This window comes from Homalodisca vitripennis, chromosome 5, assembly GCF_021130785.1.
Source record: "Homalodisca vitripennis isolate AUS2020 chromosome 5, UT_GWSS_2.1, whole genome shotgun sequence".
Taxonomy (NCBI): Eukaryota; Metazoa; Arthropoda; class Insecta; order Hemiptera; family Cicadellidae; genus Homalodisca; species Homalodisca vitripennis.
The window spans coordinates 1,007,217-1,023,633 of NC_060211.1; the positions used below are offsets into that span (position 1 = coordinate 1,007,217).

Genomic DNA, 16,417 nt, shown 5'->3' on the forward strand with positions numbered 1-16,417 from the left:
CAAGAACGAACTGACCCACAAACTTCAAATTTTGCATGAAGCTTCATTACTATAAAGGAAACTCAGAGTTTATTAGTGATACATGTCACTTCATAGCATTTATTGGGTCAGTGTTAGTGTCGAGGGGCTGGACAGATTTAATTTCTATCTGCATGTATCTCAAGAACGAACTGACCCACAAACTTCAAATTTTGCATGAAGCTTCATTACTATAAAGGAAACTCAGAGTTTATTAGTGATACATGTCACTTCATAGCATTTATTGGGTCAGTGTTAGTGTCGAGGGGCTGGACAGATTTAATTTCTATCTGCATGTATCTCAAGAACGAACTGACCCACAAACTTCAAATTTTTGCATGAAGCTTCATTACTATAAAGGAAACTCAGAGTTTATTAGTGATACATGTCACTTCATAGCATTTATTGGGTCAGTGTTAGTGTCGAGGGGCTGGACAGATTTAATTTCTATCTGCATGTATCTCAAGAACGAACTGACCCACAAACTTCAAATTTTGCATGAAGCTTCATTACTATAAAGGAAACTCAGAGTTTATTAGTGATACATGTCACTTCATAGCATTTATTGGGTCAGTGTTAGTGTCGAGGGGCTGGACAGATTTAATTTCTATCTGCATGTATCTCAAGAACGAACTGACCCACAAACTTCAAATTTTGCATGAAGCTTCATTACTATAAAGGAAACTCAGAGTTTATTAGTGATACATGTCACTTCATAGCATTTATTGGGTCAGTGTTAGTGTCGAGGGGCTGGACAGATTTAATTTCTATCTGCATGTATCTCAAGAACGAACTGACCCACAAACTTCAAATTTTGCATGAAGCTTCATTACTATAAAGGAAACTCAGAGTTTATTAGTGATACATGTCACTTCATAGCATTTATTGGGTCAGTGTTAGTGTCGAGGGGCTGGACAGATTTAATTTCTATCTGCATGTATCTCAAGAACGAACTGACCCACAAACTTCAAATTTTGCATGAAGCTTCATTACTATAAAGGAAACTCAGAGTTTATTAGTGATACATGTCACTTCATAGCATTTATTGGGTCAGTGTTAGTGTCGAGGGGCTGGACAGATTTAATTTCTATCTGCATGTATCTCAAGAACGAACTGACCCACAAACTTCAAATTTTGCATGAAGCTTCATTACTATAAAGGAAACTCAGAGTTTATTAGTGATACATGTCACTTCATAGCATTTATTGGGTCAGTGTTAGTGTCGAGGGGCTGGACAGATTTAATTTCTATCTGCATGTATCTCAAGAACGAACTGACCCACAAACTTCAAATTTTGCATGAAGCTTCATTACTATAAAGGAAACTCAGAGTTTATTAGTGATACATGTCACTTCATAGCATTTATTGGGTCAGTGTTAGTGTCGAGGGGCTGGACAGATTTAATTTCTATCTGCATGTATCTCAAGAACGAACTGACCCACAAACTTCAAATTTTGCATGAAGCTTCATTACTATAAAGGAAACTCAGAGTTTATTAGTGATACATGTCACTTCATAGCATTTATTGGGTCAGTGTTAGTGTCGAGGGGCTGGACAGATTTAATTTCTATCTGCATGTATCTCAAGAACGAACTGACCCACAAACTTCAAATTTTGCATGAAGCTTCATTACTATAAAGGAAACTCAGAGTTTATTAGTGATACATGTCACTTCATAGCATTTATTGGGTCAGTGTTAGTGTCGAGGGGCTGGACAGATTTAATTTCTATCTGCATGTATCTCAAGAACGAACTGACCCACAAACTTCAAATTTTGCATGAAGCTTCATTACTATAAAGGAAACTCAGAGTTTATTAGTGATACATGTCACTTCATAGCATTTATTGGGTCAGTGTTAGTGTCGAGGGGCTGGACAGATTTAATTTCTATCTGCATGTATCTCAAGAACGAACTGACCCACAAACTTCAAATTTTGCATGAAGCTTCATTACTATAAAGGAAACTCAGAGTTTATTAGTGATACATGTCACTTCATAGCATTTATTGGGTCAGTGTTAGTGTCGAGGGGCTGGACAGATTTAATTTCTATCTGCATGTATCTCAAGAACGAACTGACCCACAAACTTCAAATTTTGCATGAAGCTTCATTACTATAAAGGAAACTCAGAGTTTATTAGTGATACATGTCACTTCATAGCATTTATTGGGTCAGTGTTAGTGTCGAGGGGCTGGACAGATTTAATTTCTATCTGCATGTATCTCAAGAACGAACTGACCCACAAACTTCAAATTTTGCATGAAGCTTCATTACTATAAAGGAAACTCAGAGTTTATTAGTGATACATGTCACTTCATAGCATTTATTGGGTCAGTGTTAGTGTCGAGGGGCTGGACAGATTTAATTTCTATCTGCATGTATCTCAAGAACGAACTGACCCACAAACTTCAAATTTTGCATGAAGCTTCATTACTATAAAGGAAACTCAGAGTTTATTAGTGATACATGTCACTTCATAGCATTTATTGGGTCAGTGTTAGTGTCGAGGGGCTGGACAGATTTAATTTCTATCTGCATGTATCTCAAGAACGAACTGACCCACAAACTTCAAATTTTGCATGAAGCTTCATTACTATAAAGGAAACTCAGAGTTTATTAGTGATACATGTCACTTCATAGCATTTATTGGGTCAGTGTTAGTGTCGAGGGGCTGGACAGATTTAATTTCTATCTGCATGTATCTCAAGAACGAACTGACCCACAAACTTCAATTTTGCATGAAGCTTCATTACTATAAAGGAAACTCAGAGTTTATTAGTGATACATGTCACTTCATAGCATTTATTGGGTCAGTGTTAGTGTCGAGGGGCTGGACAGATTTAATTTCTATCTGCATGTATCTCAAGAACGAACTGACCCACAAACTTCAAATTTTGCATGAAGCTTCATTACTATAAAGGAAACTCAGAGTTTATTAGTGATACATGTCACTTCATAGCATTTATTGGGTCAGTGTTAGTGTCGAGGGGCTGGACAGATTTAATTTCTATCTGCATGTATCTCAAGAACGAACTGACCCACAAACTTCAAATTTTGCATGAAGCTTCATTACTATAAAGGAAACTCAGAGTTTATTAGTGATACATGTCACTTCATAGCATTTATTGGGTCAGTGTTAGTGTCGAGGGGCTGGACAGATTTAATTTCTATCTGCATGTATCTCAAGAACGAACTGACCCACAAACTTCAAATTTTGCATGAAGCTTCATTACTATAAAGGAAACTCAGAGTTTATTAGTGATACATGTCACTTCATAGCATTTATTGGGTCAGTGTTAGTGTCGAGGGGCTGGACAGATTTAATTTCTATCTGCATGTATCTCAAGAACGAACTGACCCACAAACTTCAAATTTTGCATGAAGCTTCATTACTATAAAGGAAACTCAGAGTTTATTAGTGATACATGTCACTTCATAGCATTTATTGGGTCAGTGTTAGTGTCGAGGGGCTGGACAGATTTAATTTCTATCTGCATGTATCTCAAGAACGAACTGACCCACAAACTTCAAATTTTGCATGAAGCTTCATTACTATAAAGGAAACTCAGAGTTTATTAGTGATACATGTCACTTCATAGCATTTATTGGGTCAGTGTTAGTGTCGAGGGGCTGGACAGATTTAATTTCTATCTGCATGTATCTCAAGAACGAACTGACCCACAAACTTCAAATTTTGCATGAAGCTTCATTACTATAAAGGAAACTCAGAGTTTATTAGTGATACATGTCACTTCATAGCATTTATTGGGTCAGTGTTAGTGTCGAGGGGCTGGACAGATTTAATTTCTATCTGCATGTATCTCAAGAACGAACTGACCCACAAACTTCAAATTTTGCATGAAGCTTCATTACTATAAAGGAAACTCAGAGTTTATTAGTGATACATGTCACTTCATAGCATTTATTGGGTCAGTGTTAGTGTCGAGGGGCTGGACAGATTTAATTTCTATCTGCATGTATCTCAAGAACGAACTGACCCACAAACTTCAAATTTTGCATGAAGCTTCATTACTATAAAGGAAACTCAGAGTTTATTAGTGATACATGTCACTTCATAGCATTTATTGGGTCAGTGTTAGTGTCGAGGGGCTGGACAGATTTAATTTCTATCTGCATGTATCTCAAGAACGAACTGACCCACAAACTTCAAATTTTGCATGAAGCTTCATTACTATAAAGGAAACTCAGAGTTTATTAGTGATACATGTCACTTCATAGCATTTATTGGGTCAGTGTTAGTGTCGAGGGGCTGGACAGATTTAATTTCTATCTGCATGTATCTCAAGAACGAACTGACCCACAAACTTCAAATTTTGCATGAAGCTTCATTACTATAAAGGAAACTCAGAGTTTATTAGTGATACATGTCACTTCATAGCATTTATTGGGTCAGTGTTAGTGTCGAGGGGCTGGACAGATTTAATTTCTATCTGCATGTATCTCAAGAACGAACTGACCCACAAACTTCAAATTTTGCATGAAGCTTCATTACTATAAAGGAAACTCAGAGTTTATTAGTGATACATGTCACTTCATAGCATTTATTGGGTCAGTGTTAGTGTCGAGGGGCTGGACAGATTTAATTTCTATCTGCATGTATCTCAAGAACGAACTGACCCACAAACTTCAAATTTTGCATGAAGCTTCATTACTATAAAGGAAACTCAGAGTTTATTAGTGATACATGTCACTTCATAGCATTTATTGGGTCAGTGTTAGTGTCGAGGGGCTGGACAGATTTAATTTCTATCTGCATGTATCTCAAGAACGAACTGACCCACAAACTTCAAATTTTGCATGAAGCTTCATTACTATAAAGGAAACTCAGAGTTTATTAGTGATACATGTCACTTCATAGCATTTATTGGGTCAGTGTTAGTGTCGAGGGGCTGGACAGATTTAATTTCTATCTGCATGTATCTCAAGAACGAACTGACCCACAAACTTCAAATTTTGCATGAAGCTTCATTACTATAAAGGAAACTCAGAGTTTATTAGTGATACATGTCACTTCATAGCATTTATTGGGTCAGTGTTAGTGTCGAGGGGCTGGACAGATTTAATTTCTATCTGCATGTATCTCAAGAACGAACTGACCCACAAACTTCAAATTTTGCATGAAGCTTCATTACTATAAAGGAAACTCAGAGTTTATTAGTGATACATGTCACTTCATAGCATTTATTGGGTCAGTGTTAGTGTCGAGGGGCTGGACAGATTTAATTTCTATCTGCATGTATCTCAAGAACGAACTGACCCACAAACTTCAAATTTTGCATGAAGCTTCATTACTATAAAGGAAACTCAGAGTTTATTAGTGATACATGTCACTTCATAGCATTTATTGGGTCAGTGTTAGTGTCGAGGGGCTGGACAGATTTAATTTCTATCTGCATGTATCTCAAGAACGAACTGACCCACAAACTTCAGATTTTGCATGAAGCTTCATTACTATAAAGGAAACTCAGAGTTTATTAGTGATACATGTCACTTCATAGCATTTATTGGGTCAGTGTTAGTGTCGAGGGGCTGGACAGATTTAATTTCTATCTGCATGTATCTCAAGAACGAACTGACCCACAAACTTCAAATTTTGCATGAAGCTTCATTACTATAAAGGAAACTCAGAGTTTATTAGTGATACATGTCACTTCATAGCATTTATTGGGTCAGTGTTAGTGTCGAGGGGCTGGACAGATTTAATTTCTATCTGCATGTATCTCAAGAACGAACTGACCCACAAACTTCAAATTTTGCATGAAGCTTCATTACTATAAAGGAAACTCAGAGTTTATTAGTGATACATGTCACTTCATAGCATTTATTGGGTCAGTGTTAGTGTCGAGGGGCTGGACAGATTTAATTTCTATCTGCATGTATCTCAAGAACGAACTGACCCACAAACTTCAAATTTTGCATGAAGCTTCATTACTATAAAGGAAACTCAGAGTTTATTAGTGATACATGTCACTTCATAGCATTTATTGGGTCAGTGTTAGTGTCGAGGGGCTGGACAGATTTAATTTCTATCTGCATGTATCTCAAGAACGAACTGACCCACAAACTTCAAATTTTGCATGAAGCTTCATTACTATAAAGGAAACTCAGAGTTTATTAGTGATACATGTCACTTCATAGCATTTATTGGGTCAGTGTTAGTGTCGAGGGGCTGGACAGATTTAATTTCTATCTGCATGTATCTCAAGAACGAACTGACCCACAAACTTCAAATTTTGCATGAAGCTTCATTACTATAAAGGAAACTCAGAGTTTATTAGTGATACATGTCACTTCATAGCATTTATTGGGTCAGTGTTAGTGTCGAGGGGCTGGACAGATTTAATTTCTATCCGCATGTATCTCAAGAACGAACTGACCCACAAACTTCAAATTTTGCATGAAGCTTCATTACTATAAAGGAAACTCAGAGTTTATTAGTGATACATGTCACTTCATAGCATTTATTGGGTCAGTGTTAGTGTCGAGGGGCTGGACAGATTTAATTTCTATCTGCATGTATCTCAAGAACGAACTGACCCACAAACTTCAAATTTTGCATGAAGCTTCATTACTATAAAGGAAACTCAGAGTTTATTAGTGATACATGTCACTTCATACCATTTATTGGATCAGTGTTAGTGTCGAGGGGCTGGACAGATTTAATTTCTATCTGCATGTATCTCAAGAACGAACTGACCCACAAACTTCAAATTTTGCATGAAGCTTCATTACTATGAAGGAAACTCAGAGTTTATTAGTGATACATGTCACTTCATAGCATTTATTGGGTCAGTGTTAGTGTCGAGGGGCTGGACAGATTTATTTTCTATCTGCATGTATCTCAAGAACGAACTGACCCACAAACTTCAAATTTTGCATGAAGCTTCATTACTATGAAGGAAACTCAGAGTTTATTAGTGATACATGTCTCTTCATAGCATTTAGTTGAGGGTTAGCAAACATTTCTACAATGGTCTTAATGGCAGCCATGATAACAAAAAAACACACACAGAATAAACAAATTGAACAAACTGATTACAGTCATACGTCATTTTAAAATAAATTTATAGTAATACATGCAGCCTATCAAAATGAAATGAGCTGTACATTAATTTGAAATTTTTCATGCAAACCAAAGCGGAGTCTTGTAAATATTGTATATTAAAGTTAATGGATTCATGTACTGCTCATGATAATGTTACAGTTTCTAATTTTTTAATATTTCTGTGCAATCCATATGGCGTTATAGATAAAAGAAATATGTAATTTAATGCAAAAGATATATTTCATTATAGATACTGTTATGCAAAATTACTACACAATGCAAAAAATCTATTGTAACTTATTCACTGGTGCTATAAAAGTAATATAGTTTATCACTGAAATAGGATAAATAAAACAAAATAGAAAAATAAATCATATGTATTAATTAGGAAAACATAGCTAGGTAAAAAAGGATTGAACTATTAGTGAGCTGCAGTTATTTACATCGTTCAGCATATGTTCAAAGTTTAATATGTGATAAGATACCTGATTATGCAGTTTAACATATCCTGTTTATTTATTTTTATAAATATACAGTATTGCAAAAAAATTTAAATTCAAAGTATTTCAATATGTTTCAAAGATTTCTGAGAAGGCAATAAATTATAGGATAAACAATTTCTAGAAATCAACAAACTAATATGTAATGAGCAGTATGGCTTTAGGAAAAACAGAAGGACAGAATTAGTTCTTACATCCATTACCAATAGTGTTTCTAGGGCTTTGGATGAGTTACGGTCTAAGCAGGTAATTTTTTTGACTTATCAGCATAATAATACTAATACTAGACACAAAAATCTTCTTGCCTTTCCAATTCATAAAACCTTTTTATTTGAAAAAGTACACCTGTATATATGGGAATTCGCTTATATAATTGTTTACTGTTATCACTAAAAGAGCTAAAAAATAATAATTTTCAAAATAGTATTAAAAACCTGCTCATAGAGAAAGCTTATTACAGTTTAAATGAAGTGCTGAAAGATTGTTCAGATAGTAAGTAAAACTGTAAATAATCAATTTAAAAATCCCAACCAATGTAATTATTCATTATCACACCATATTAATTCCCAGACTATGTAATATAAGGATGATTTTTTTATTATTTAGACATAATACAATACAGACAATACATGCAGTACACACTGCAACGCTTGTATTTTAGTTATACTTTTAAAAAACTTGACATGCACCTGTTGTATTACTTATGTAATTATTCAAATGTCAATGTGCAATAAATACTTTGAATTTGAATTTTTTTTTCAATACTGTATATTTATAAAAATAAATATCCAGGATATGTTAAACTAATCAGGTATTTTATCACATATTGAACTTGGAACATATGCAGAAGGATGTAAACAAATGTAGCTCACTAATTGGATAAAGCCTTTTTTACTTATCTATAACGTTATCCTAATTAATACGTATATATTATAATTTTATATTTTGTTGTATCTATCTTATTATTTTAGTGATATACTATGTAACTTTTATTCCACAAGTATTGTTCCAATAGATTTTTTGCATTGTGTAGTAATTTTGCATAACAGTTATATATAATGAAATATATCTCTTGCATTAGATCATATATGTGTTTTTGTCCATAATATTTCTACAAAATAGAAACTGTACCATTATTATGAACAGTACAAGAATCCGTGAATTTAATATACAATATTAAACAAACAAAGAAAACAATATTCAACAAACAATATTTAACAAAGAAAAGAAAAGCTACTGGTGTTATAAATGAACTCACACACAAACTGAACTGACATAATATTTCAGTGAAAAGAATCAGAACATGTACAGATGGAGGAATTTAGGTGCGTGCATGGAACCCAAATACTACCCTTTCAACAAATAAATGCTACTGTATCTGTTTTGCGGGTTGAGCTTAAATGCTAGCCGATGAAATGAAAGCGCAACAATCTCTTTAACACCAGTTTAATCTCATGATTTAGATTTGCCGATTAATATCAACAAATTAGTTACTTTGAAAAACACGTTAAATGACACTATAACAAAATTGAATATTGCTATTATTTAGCAGGTATTTTCCTTTATTGCTATCATTTGGGTTTTTTTAGTTATTTAATTTACAGTGACTTCAATAATATTTATTTAATAAGACTCACTGTTTATTTGATCACAACTTCTCTGATACACCAGTTGCTGCAGCAGTTCTTTAACGAGCCTTCAACAACGTAATATTAACAGTTTCAGGGTCTGTCTCTTCCTTCATAAATCTATAAACATTACTCACGATTTTTGTAGGCCTGACTATTCTACCTTTGATTTTAGACTTTAACTCATCAGATGGCATTAGTAAAAAAAAACACAAGCAACCACTAAACTTAGCATTGTCACAAAACAGATGGATTTTTAGTGAGTGAGGTGAGTTATTTGAATCTATACGACTGTCATCGATGAGTAATAGGAAATGTTTTCGGTACTCAGCCCATAACGCTACTCCGCAACACCTCCCACCGATCACCACACACTCAAGGCCACGTGCGCTGGTAAAGTACTCAATCTGTTCACCGTAGCGATTGGTGACCTGAACTGAGCAGGTAGGCTATTCCTCCCCTTCTCCTGGGTCGTCCGACTGACTCATCGAATTCTACAAACAGTATTGACAAACAAACACGGTCGCCGTATACAAGAAGCTAATTTTAAATTTTCCTGAACTTACCCGGGTTACCCGGAGATCCAACATAAAGGAGTCTGACTTAACGAGGTTGCGCTGTTGATAGACAAGAATTAGTTCTATGATAGTGTATGTCCATCCAAATATGTAATTTGGGTGATATCATTGAAGTCTACCACACAGTAGACTGATACAATTTCTATTTTGTCTGTCAGGGAATGCTAAAACTTTTCTGTATGATTGTCGGTCTGCCTATCTGTCCGCAGGATATCTCAAAATGAAATGAGACGTATATTTGAAAATTTACAAGCTTCTTAAGTGAAGTCTGTTACGCCACACGTGGGTTGGCGTACTTTTACCTTGTGGTTATTGGAACAACCAACTTGATCAACAAATCGTTATAAAATAACATGAGTTCAAATTTTTTGCAATGCAATGTATTCATGTAAATATTTATATTACGTTATGAGTGATGTGATTTTAAATGTCTTGAATTTGAATTAGTGTAATAATTCAAAACAGAATATTAATGAATTTAAAATTTATTTATGGTTATAAACCTTATTCATTCTTTTAGATTCTAAGAAGACAAAAAGATTGTAGTGAACTAATTTATAGAGTATTAAAAATTATATAATGATGTAACGTAATCATAACAATGTGTCCTGGTTTTACAGGTCGTAGCAGAGAGTTGTTAGAGCTGTTTGACAACAGTGAAGTAGTAACGCACCCTGGTGGACATTATGTACCAGCTACAAAGGATCTCAAAGTTTTATACAAACTGTTCATTGTGAAATTTGTAACTACTTGTGCATAGCACATTTAGGCCAAATTATTCAAACATTTTAGTGTAAAAAGACGATCAGTTTCTAAATAAGAATACAAATTTTATTTGTAACCTGTATTTTTATAACATTTTAAACAATATGTTAAATAACTCTATTGTACATTTGCCTCTATATGGCAGTGACGGGATGGATATTCCACAAGAAAGATTATTGATCATAAAGCATATAAAAAGTCGGGACAATTCTGAATGTCTGTATCAGGGAGTATGTTATCTCCAGTCTTGAACCCACCAATGTCAACGTAAATATTGATTGTAGTCATCAAGCTGAAGTTATTTATTTTTAATAATACTTGAAATAATTTTCCAGTTTACATCACAAGTAGTGAATAAGAATAACAGTAGATATGTTAATATATATTTTTATAATATTTTTGAAATTGTAAATAATATGCAATAAATAAAGTAATAGTCATGTTTGCTGGGCTGGTTAGAATTACAATGATGTTCTCTACCTCAGATCGGTGATTTATGACTTCCTGTCTCAGAATAGTGGACCACGCCTAGTGGACCTCACTGTTTTGCTGATAATCTCACCAGGCCATAAGTGTGGCCAAGGGTGTTCTCTACCTCAGATCGATGATTTATGACTTCCTGTCTCTCAGCATAGTGGACCACGCCTAGTGGACCTCACTGTTTTGCTGATAATCTCACCAGGCCATAAGTGTGGCCAAGGGTGTTCTCTACCTCAGATCGGTGATTTATGACTTCCTGTCTCTCAGCATAGTGGACCTCACTGTTTTGCTGATAATCTCACCAGGCCATAAGTGTGTTCTCTACCTCAGATCGGTGATTTATGACTTCCTGTCTCTCTCAGCATAGTGGACCACGCCTAGTGGACCTCACTGTTTTGCTGATAATCTCACCAGGCCATAAGTGTGGCCAAGGGTGTTCTCTACCTCAGATCGGTGATTTATGACTTCCTGTCTCTCAGCATAGTGGACCACGCCTAGTGGACCTCACTGTTTTGCTGATAATCTCACCAGGCCATAAGTGTGGCCAAGGGTGTTCTCTACCTCAGATCGGTGATTTATGACTTCCTGTCTCTCAGCATAGTGGACCTCACTGTTTTGCTGATAATCTCACCAGGCCATAAGTGTGTGTTCTCTACCTCAGATCGGTGATTTATGACTTCCTGTCTCTCAGCATAGTGGACCACGCCTAGTGGACCTCACTGTTTTGCTGATAATCTCACCAGGCCATAAGTGTGGCCAAGGGTGTTCTCTACCTCAGATCGGTGATTTATGACTTCCTGTCTCTCAGCATAGTGGACCACGCCTAGTGGACCTCACTGTTTTGCTGATAATCCACCAGGCCATAAGTGTGGCTAAGGGTGTTCTCTACCTCAGATCGGTGATTTATGACTTCCTGTCTCTCAGCATAGTGGATCATGCCTAGTGGACCTCACTGTTTTGCTGATAATCTCACCAGGCCATAAGTGTGGCCAAGGGTGTTCTCTACCTCAGATCGGTGATTTATGACTTCCTGTCTCTCAGCATAGTGGATCATGCCTAGTGGACCTCACTGTTTTGCTGATAATCTCACCAGGCCATAAGTGTGGCCAAGGGTGTTCTCTACCTCAGATCGGTGATTTATGACTTCCTGTCTCTCAGCATAGTGGATCATGCCTAGTGGACCTCACTGTTTTGCTGATAATCTCACCAGGCCATAAGTGTGGCCAAGGGTGTTCTCTACCTCAGATCGGTGATTTATGACTTCCTGTCTCTCAGCATAGTGGACCACGCCTAGTGGACCTCACTGTTTTGCTGATAATCCACCAGGCCATAAGTGTGGCTAAGGGTGTTCTCTACCTCAGATCGGTGATTTATGACTTCCTGTCTCTCAGCATAGTGGATCATGCCTAGTGGACCTCACTGTTTTGCTGATAATCTCACCAGGCCATAAGTGTGGCCAAGGGTGTTCTCTACCTCAGATCGGTGATTTATGACTTCCTGTCTCTCAGCATAGTGGATCATGCCTAGTGGACCTCACTGTTTTTGCTGATAATCTCACCAGGCCATAAGTGTGGCCAAGGGTGTTCTCTACCTCAGATCGGTGATTTATGACTTTCTGTCTCTCAGCATAGTGGATCATGCCTAGTGGACCTCACTGTTTTGCTGATAATCTCACCAGGCCATAAGTGTGGCCAAGGGTGTTCTCTACCTCAGATCGGTGATTTATGACTTCCTGTCTCTCAGCATAGTGGACCACGCCTAGTGGACCTCACTGTTTTGCTGATAATCCACCAGGCCATAAGTGTGGCTAAGGGTGTTCTCTACCTCAGATCGGTGATTTATGACTTCCTGTCTCTCAGCATAGTGGACCCCGCCTAGTGGACCTCGCTGTTTTGCTGATAATCTCACCAAGCCACTAAGTATGGCCCACTATATTGCGCAGTTTTTAAAATCATTCCTTATGCAGTTGTGGCTGGAAAGTGCTGCAATGTAAGTAACAAGCCAAATAAGTTAATAAAATAATATATCTCTGTTTGCAGCACATACCGTAAAGACTTTTTAAACAGATCAACCTATACTGTAAATTGTATATTACTTGGTTTGTTTAAAAGCAAATAATATATAACCAGTCAATAAAATTTCAACCTTAAAGTTAATAAACTTTGTAAATTATTTGAGAATTTAATTTAAATCTCATGTAATGTAATTAATTGAATAATTAATAATAATAATAATAATAATATAATAATAATTAAATTAATTTAATTTAAAGAGCCGAAGGTCAAATACTGCCATTTGAATCTGAGTCGAAGCAACGTACATAGTAATGCAAGCACTGCATGAAGACACATAATTCAGCCGGTCACAAGCTGATAGAGGGAGAGGGAGAGAGATTGAGAGAGAGGGTGGGAGAAAGAGGGGAGAGAGAGGGGAGAGAGAGAGGGGCGAGGAGGAGAGAGAGAGTGAGCGAGCCTCCTGATCGCAGAGTTAATATATTGTACTCATTATCTCATAGTTTCTCTTTGTTAGAGAAGAAGTTTGAGCTCGAATTTCTGTTGACATTATTAATTTGGTCATCAGTTTGATGCCACTTTTACCTAACTACTAGAGTTCTGCAACATTTTACAAAATACCGAGTTTTAAAGTTCTTTGGCCTGTTCCTCCTGTTGGCCATCCCTGCCCTTTTTCCGGTTGATAAGGATCGATAAGGTAAATATTAAACAGAACTAAATTTTAAATTTACAATATGACACCTCCATATTTAGTCTTTCTATTTTACTTGTTTTTTGTTTTTAATTTTTTATTAATAAGAAATAATCCATTAACTTATATTTGTAAAAGTAATGAAAGTGAAATATACTAAACTAATAAAATTTGTTACACAATATATTTATTATGTTTGTATTATTTTATAAGTATACAAATATATTACATGTGTTATTTTTATTGTGTGTGTGTGTTCTGACACATTAGGTAAAAATATCATCTCAATACAACAGAATCTGGCAGACACACAGGTAAGTGCCTATATCTGCTGATTCTCAAAAACCTTACTATACGTAAGCCACATGAGTTAATATAAGTACAAGTGTAAAGCCAATAACAAAATATATTTCTATTGAATTATGCAAAAAATTTTGATTGTTTGGAATAAACCTTTCATTCATTCATTCAATATATTTTTATTCTTTCATACCATCTTAAGAAATTTTGACCACAGGAATTTTTAAACTCAGTTTCATATATATATATATATAAAGTTCTTAGAGACAAAAACATTATGTATGAAATTTTCCCGGTTCTCAGAAAAATTCCCGGCTTATTCCCAGTCCGTTAAATTCCCTGTCGAGTGGCCACCCTGTGTTAAGCTTTGTATTGCAGATTTTAATACAGTTATAAATCCAATCTTAGTTGTATACACAATCTTGATCTTTCACGTGCAACTCTAGAAATAACAGCCAATATACATTATATTAACTGTTGAATCTCTGAACCAGACTGAATATTACGTCATCATATTACATCGTAAATGATTTAATACATATAATGTAATATTTATAATCTACATAAATATGAAATATGTATCTTTAAATGTGTAATAGGAATTTACAAGTGTCTTAATTTGGGTGTTAATGTTTAAAATGTTATCACAATTCATCGTAGTTCTATATAATTATTGCATTGAATTATTTTTGTTGTATGGATTATTACTTTAGAACATTTTGACTAGTTCCATCAGATTTTCACACCTTAATGTAGTTATAAAATATAAAAATATATATCTTAGCATATTGAGTACTGTCTTCAAGTTCAATACTTGAAAATATATTCTCTAAATCTATTTATTTACATTAAGTGATTAGTTTCTTTTCCTACAAATAAACATAGTTTATAATATGTTTATCCAAATCCATAATAGTTCAACTTAATTTACTTAATCTGACAGCAGGCACAGTCCTGGACACAATGTAGTAATTGTGGTATTGTGCAATCGGGCTTTACACTTTACAGGTGCAGACTGTGGATTGCTTTTCACAAGCATCTCAGAATATTGTTTCACAGGCCTGAAACGGGCAATGGCTCATAGCGAAAGAGCAGGTAGACAGAGCCGAGCAGTTCCGACAACCACTGACAAACCCTAAACATATGCTGGCCATTATTATAGTTATGAATTTTGCGGGTAGGGGAGGGAGAGGTTGATGTGTGAAGTGATGGTTGCGACTAGTGATGCGTACGCGAACCACGTACACTGGCTGTTCACACCCGTCCCGTAGGGATAATGTATCTTCTCAGGGGGATTCATAATTAAGGCTGAAATGTACCTATCAAGCACTCTGCATATGTTCTGAATTCTTCTTTTGTATTTGGGATCATTCCCAAAAAATTTAAAAAACTATAACGGATTATAAAAAAGGAAGTGAAACTGGCCCTAATAATTACCGAACATTATCAATTTTACAAAATTTTTCTGGAAATGATCAATGTGTTATGCATTTACAATTAGTTTATTTTCTAGAGGCGAATAATAAATTTGACAAAGAACAGCATGGCTTTAGTGCTGGCAAATCTGTTACAACTGTTGGGGCAGATTTTATTGAGACCATAGAAGATAACATTGATAAAGGGAATACTTAGTAAGTTCCATTGGTATTTTTATGGAACTTACTAAGTATTTGGTAATGTATCACATGAAATATTGATAGAAAATATAAAAAATATAGGTATTAAAACTGTTGCATTAAATTGGCTTGCTCCTTATATTTTAAAGAGACCACAACGACTTGCAGTTTATTACTTCATTAATTTAAATTACACATGCAAAGTTTTCTTAACAAACAACACGGCATAGAGTGCCACTGGGTTCCGTCCTAGGACCTATTTTTTTCTTGGTTTATTTGATGGGATTACCTAATTTTTTGACCGGTAACAGAGCAAGCTGTGTTTATATGTAGATGATTTTAATTTAATAGTTTCTGGTAAAAACCCGAATAAGACAGAAATTGCAGCTAAAACAGAGCTCATGCATATCAATAATTATTTTTGTAGTCAAGATATTATTAAACTTTAACAAAATAAATTTAATTACTTTATGCACACAACAAAATAAAAAACCATGCCAAATATAACAATTGACAGTGTAAACATTTCTGTCAACAAAAATCAAATTTCATGGATTACTTTTGGATGAGAACCTTATTTGGGATAAGCACACGTGGGCTTTGCAAAAGAGATCTCTTCTGGATTATTTGCTCTTGAATCCATGTTCAAATAACGGCTCAATAGAAATTCAGAAAACCATTTATTATGCCTACATACATTCTCATATAACCTTTGGTGTTGTGTGTTGTATGGGACCATTAGTAATAAATATGTGCAAAGCATT

At 35.3% G+C, this 16,417-nt stretch overlaps 1 protein-coding gene across 1 annotated transcript in view; it reads left to right on the plus strand.

Moving 5' to 3' along the window:
* Nucleotides 1–10,630, plus strand: part of LOC124361715 (esterase OVCA2) — a 50,476-nt gene extending 39,846 nt beyond the window's left edge. The window contains exon 5 of the mRNA XM_046815640.1: nucleotides 10,410–10,630. Within this exon, the coding sequence (XP_046671596.1) occupies nucleotides 10,410–10,549 (140 nt within the window). The 3' untranslated portion in view covers nucleotides 10,550–10,630. The remainder of the gene's footprint in view (nucleotides 1–10,409) is intronic.
* Nucleotides 10,631–16,417: the final 5,787 nt, after the last annotated feature.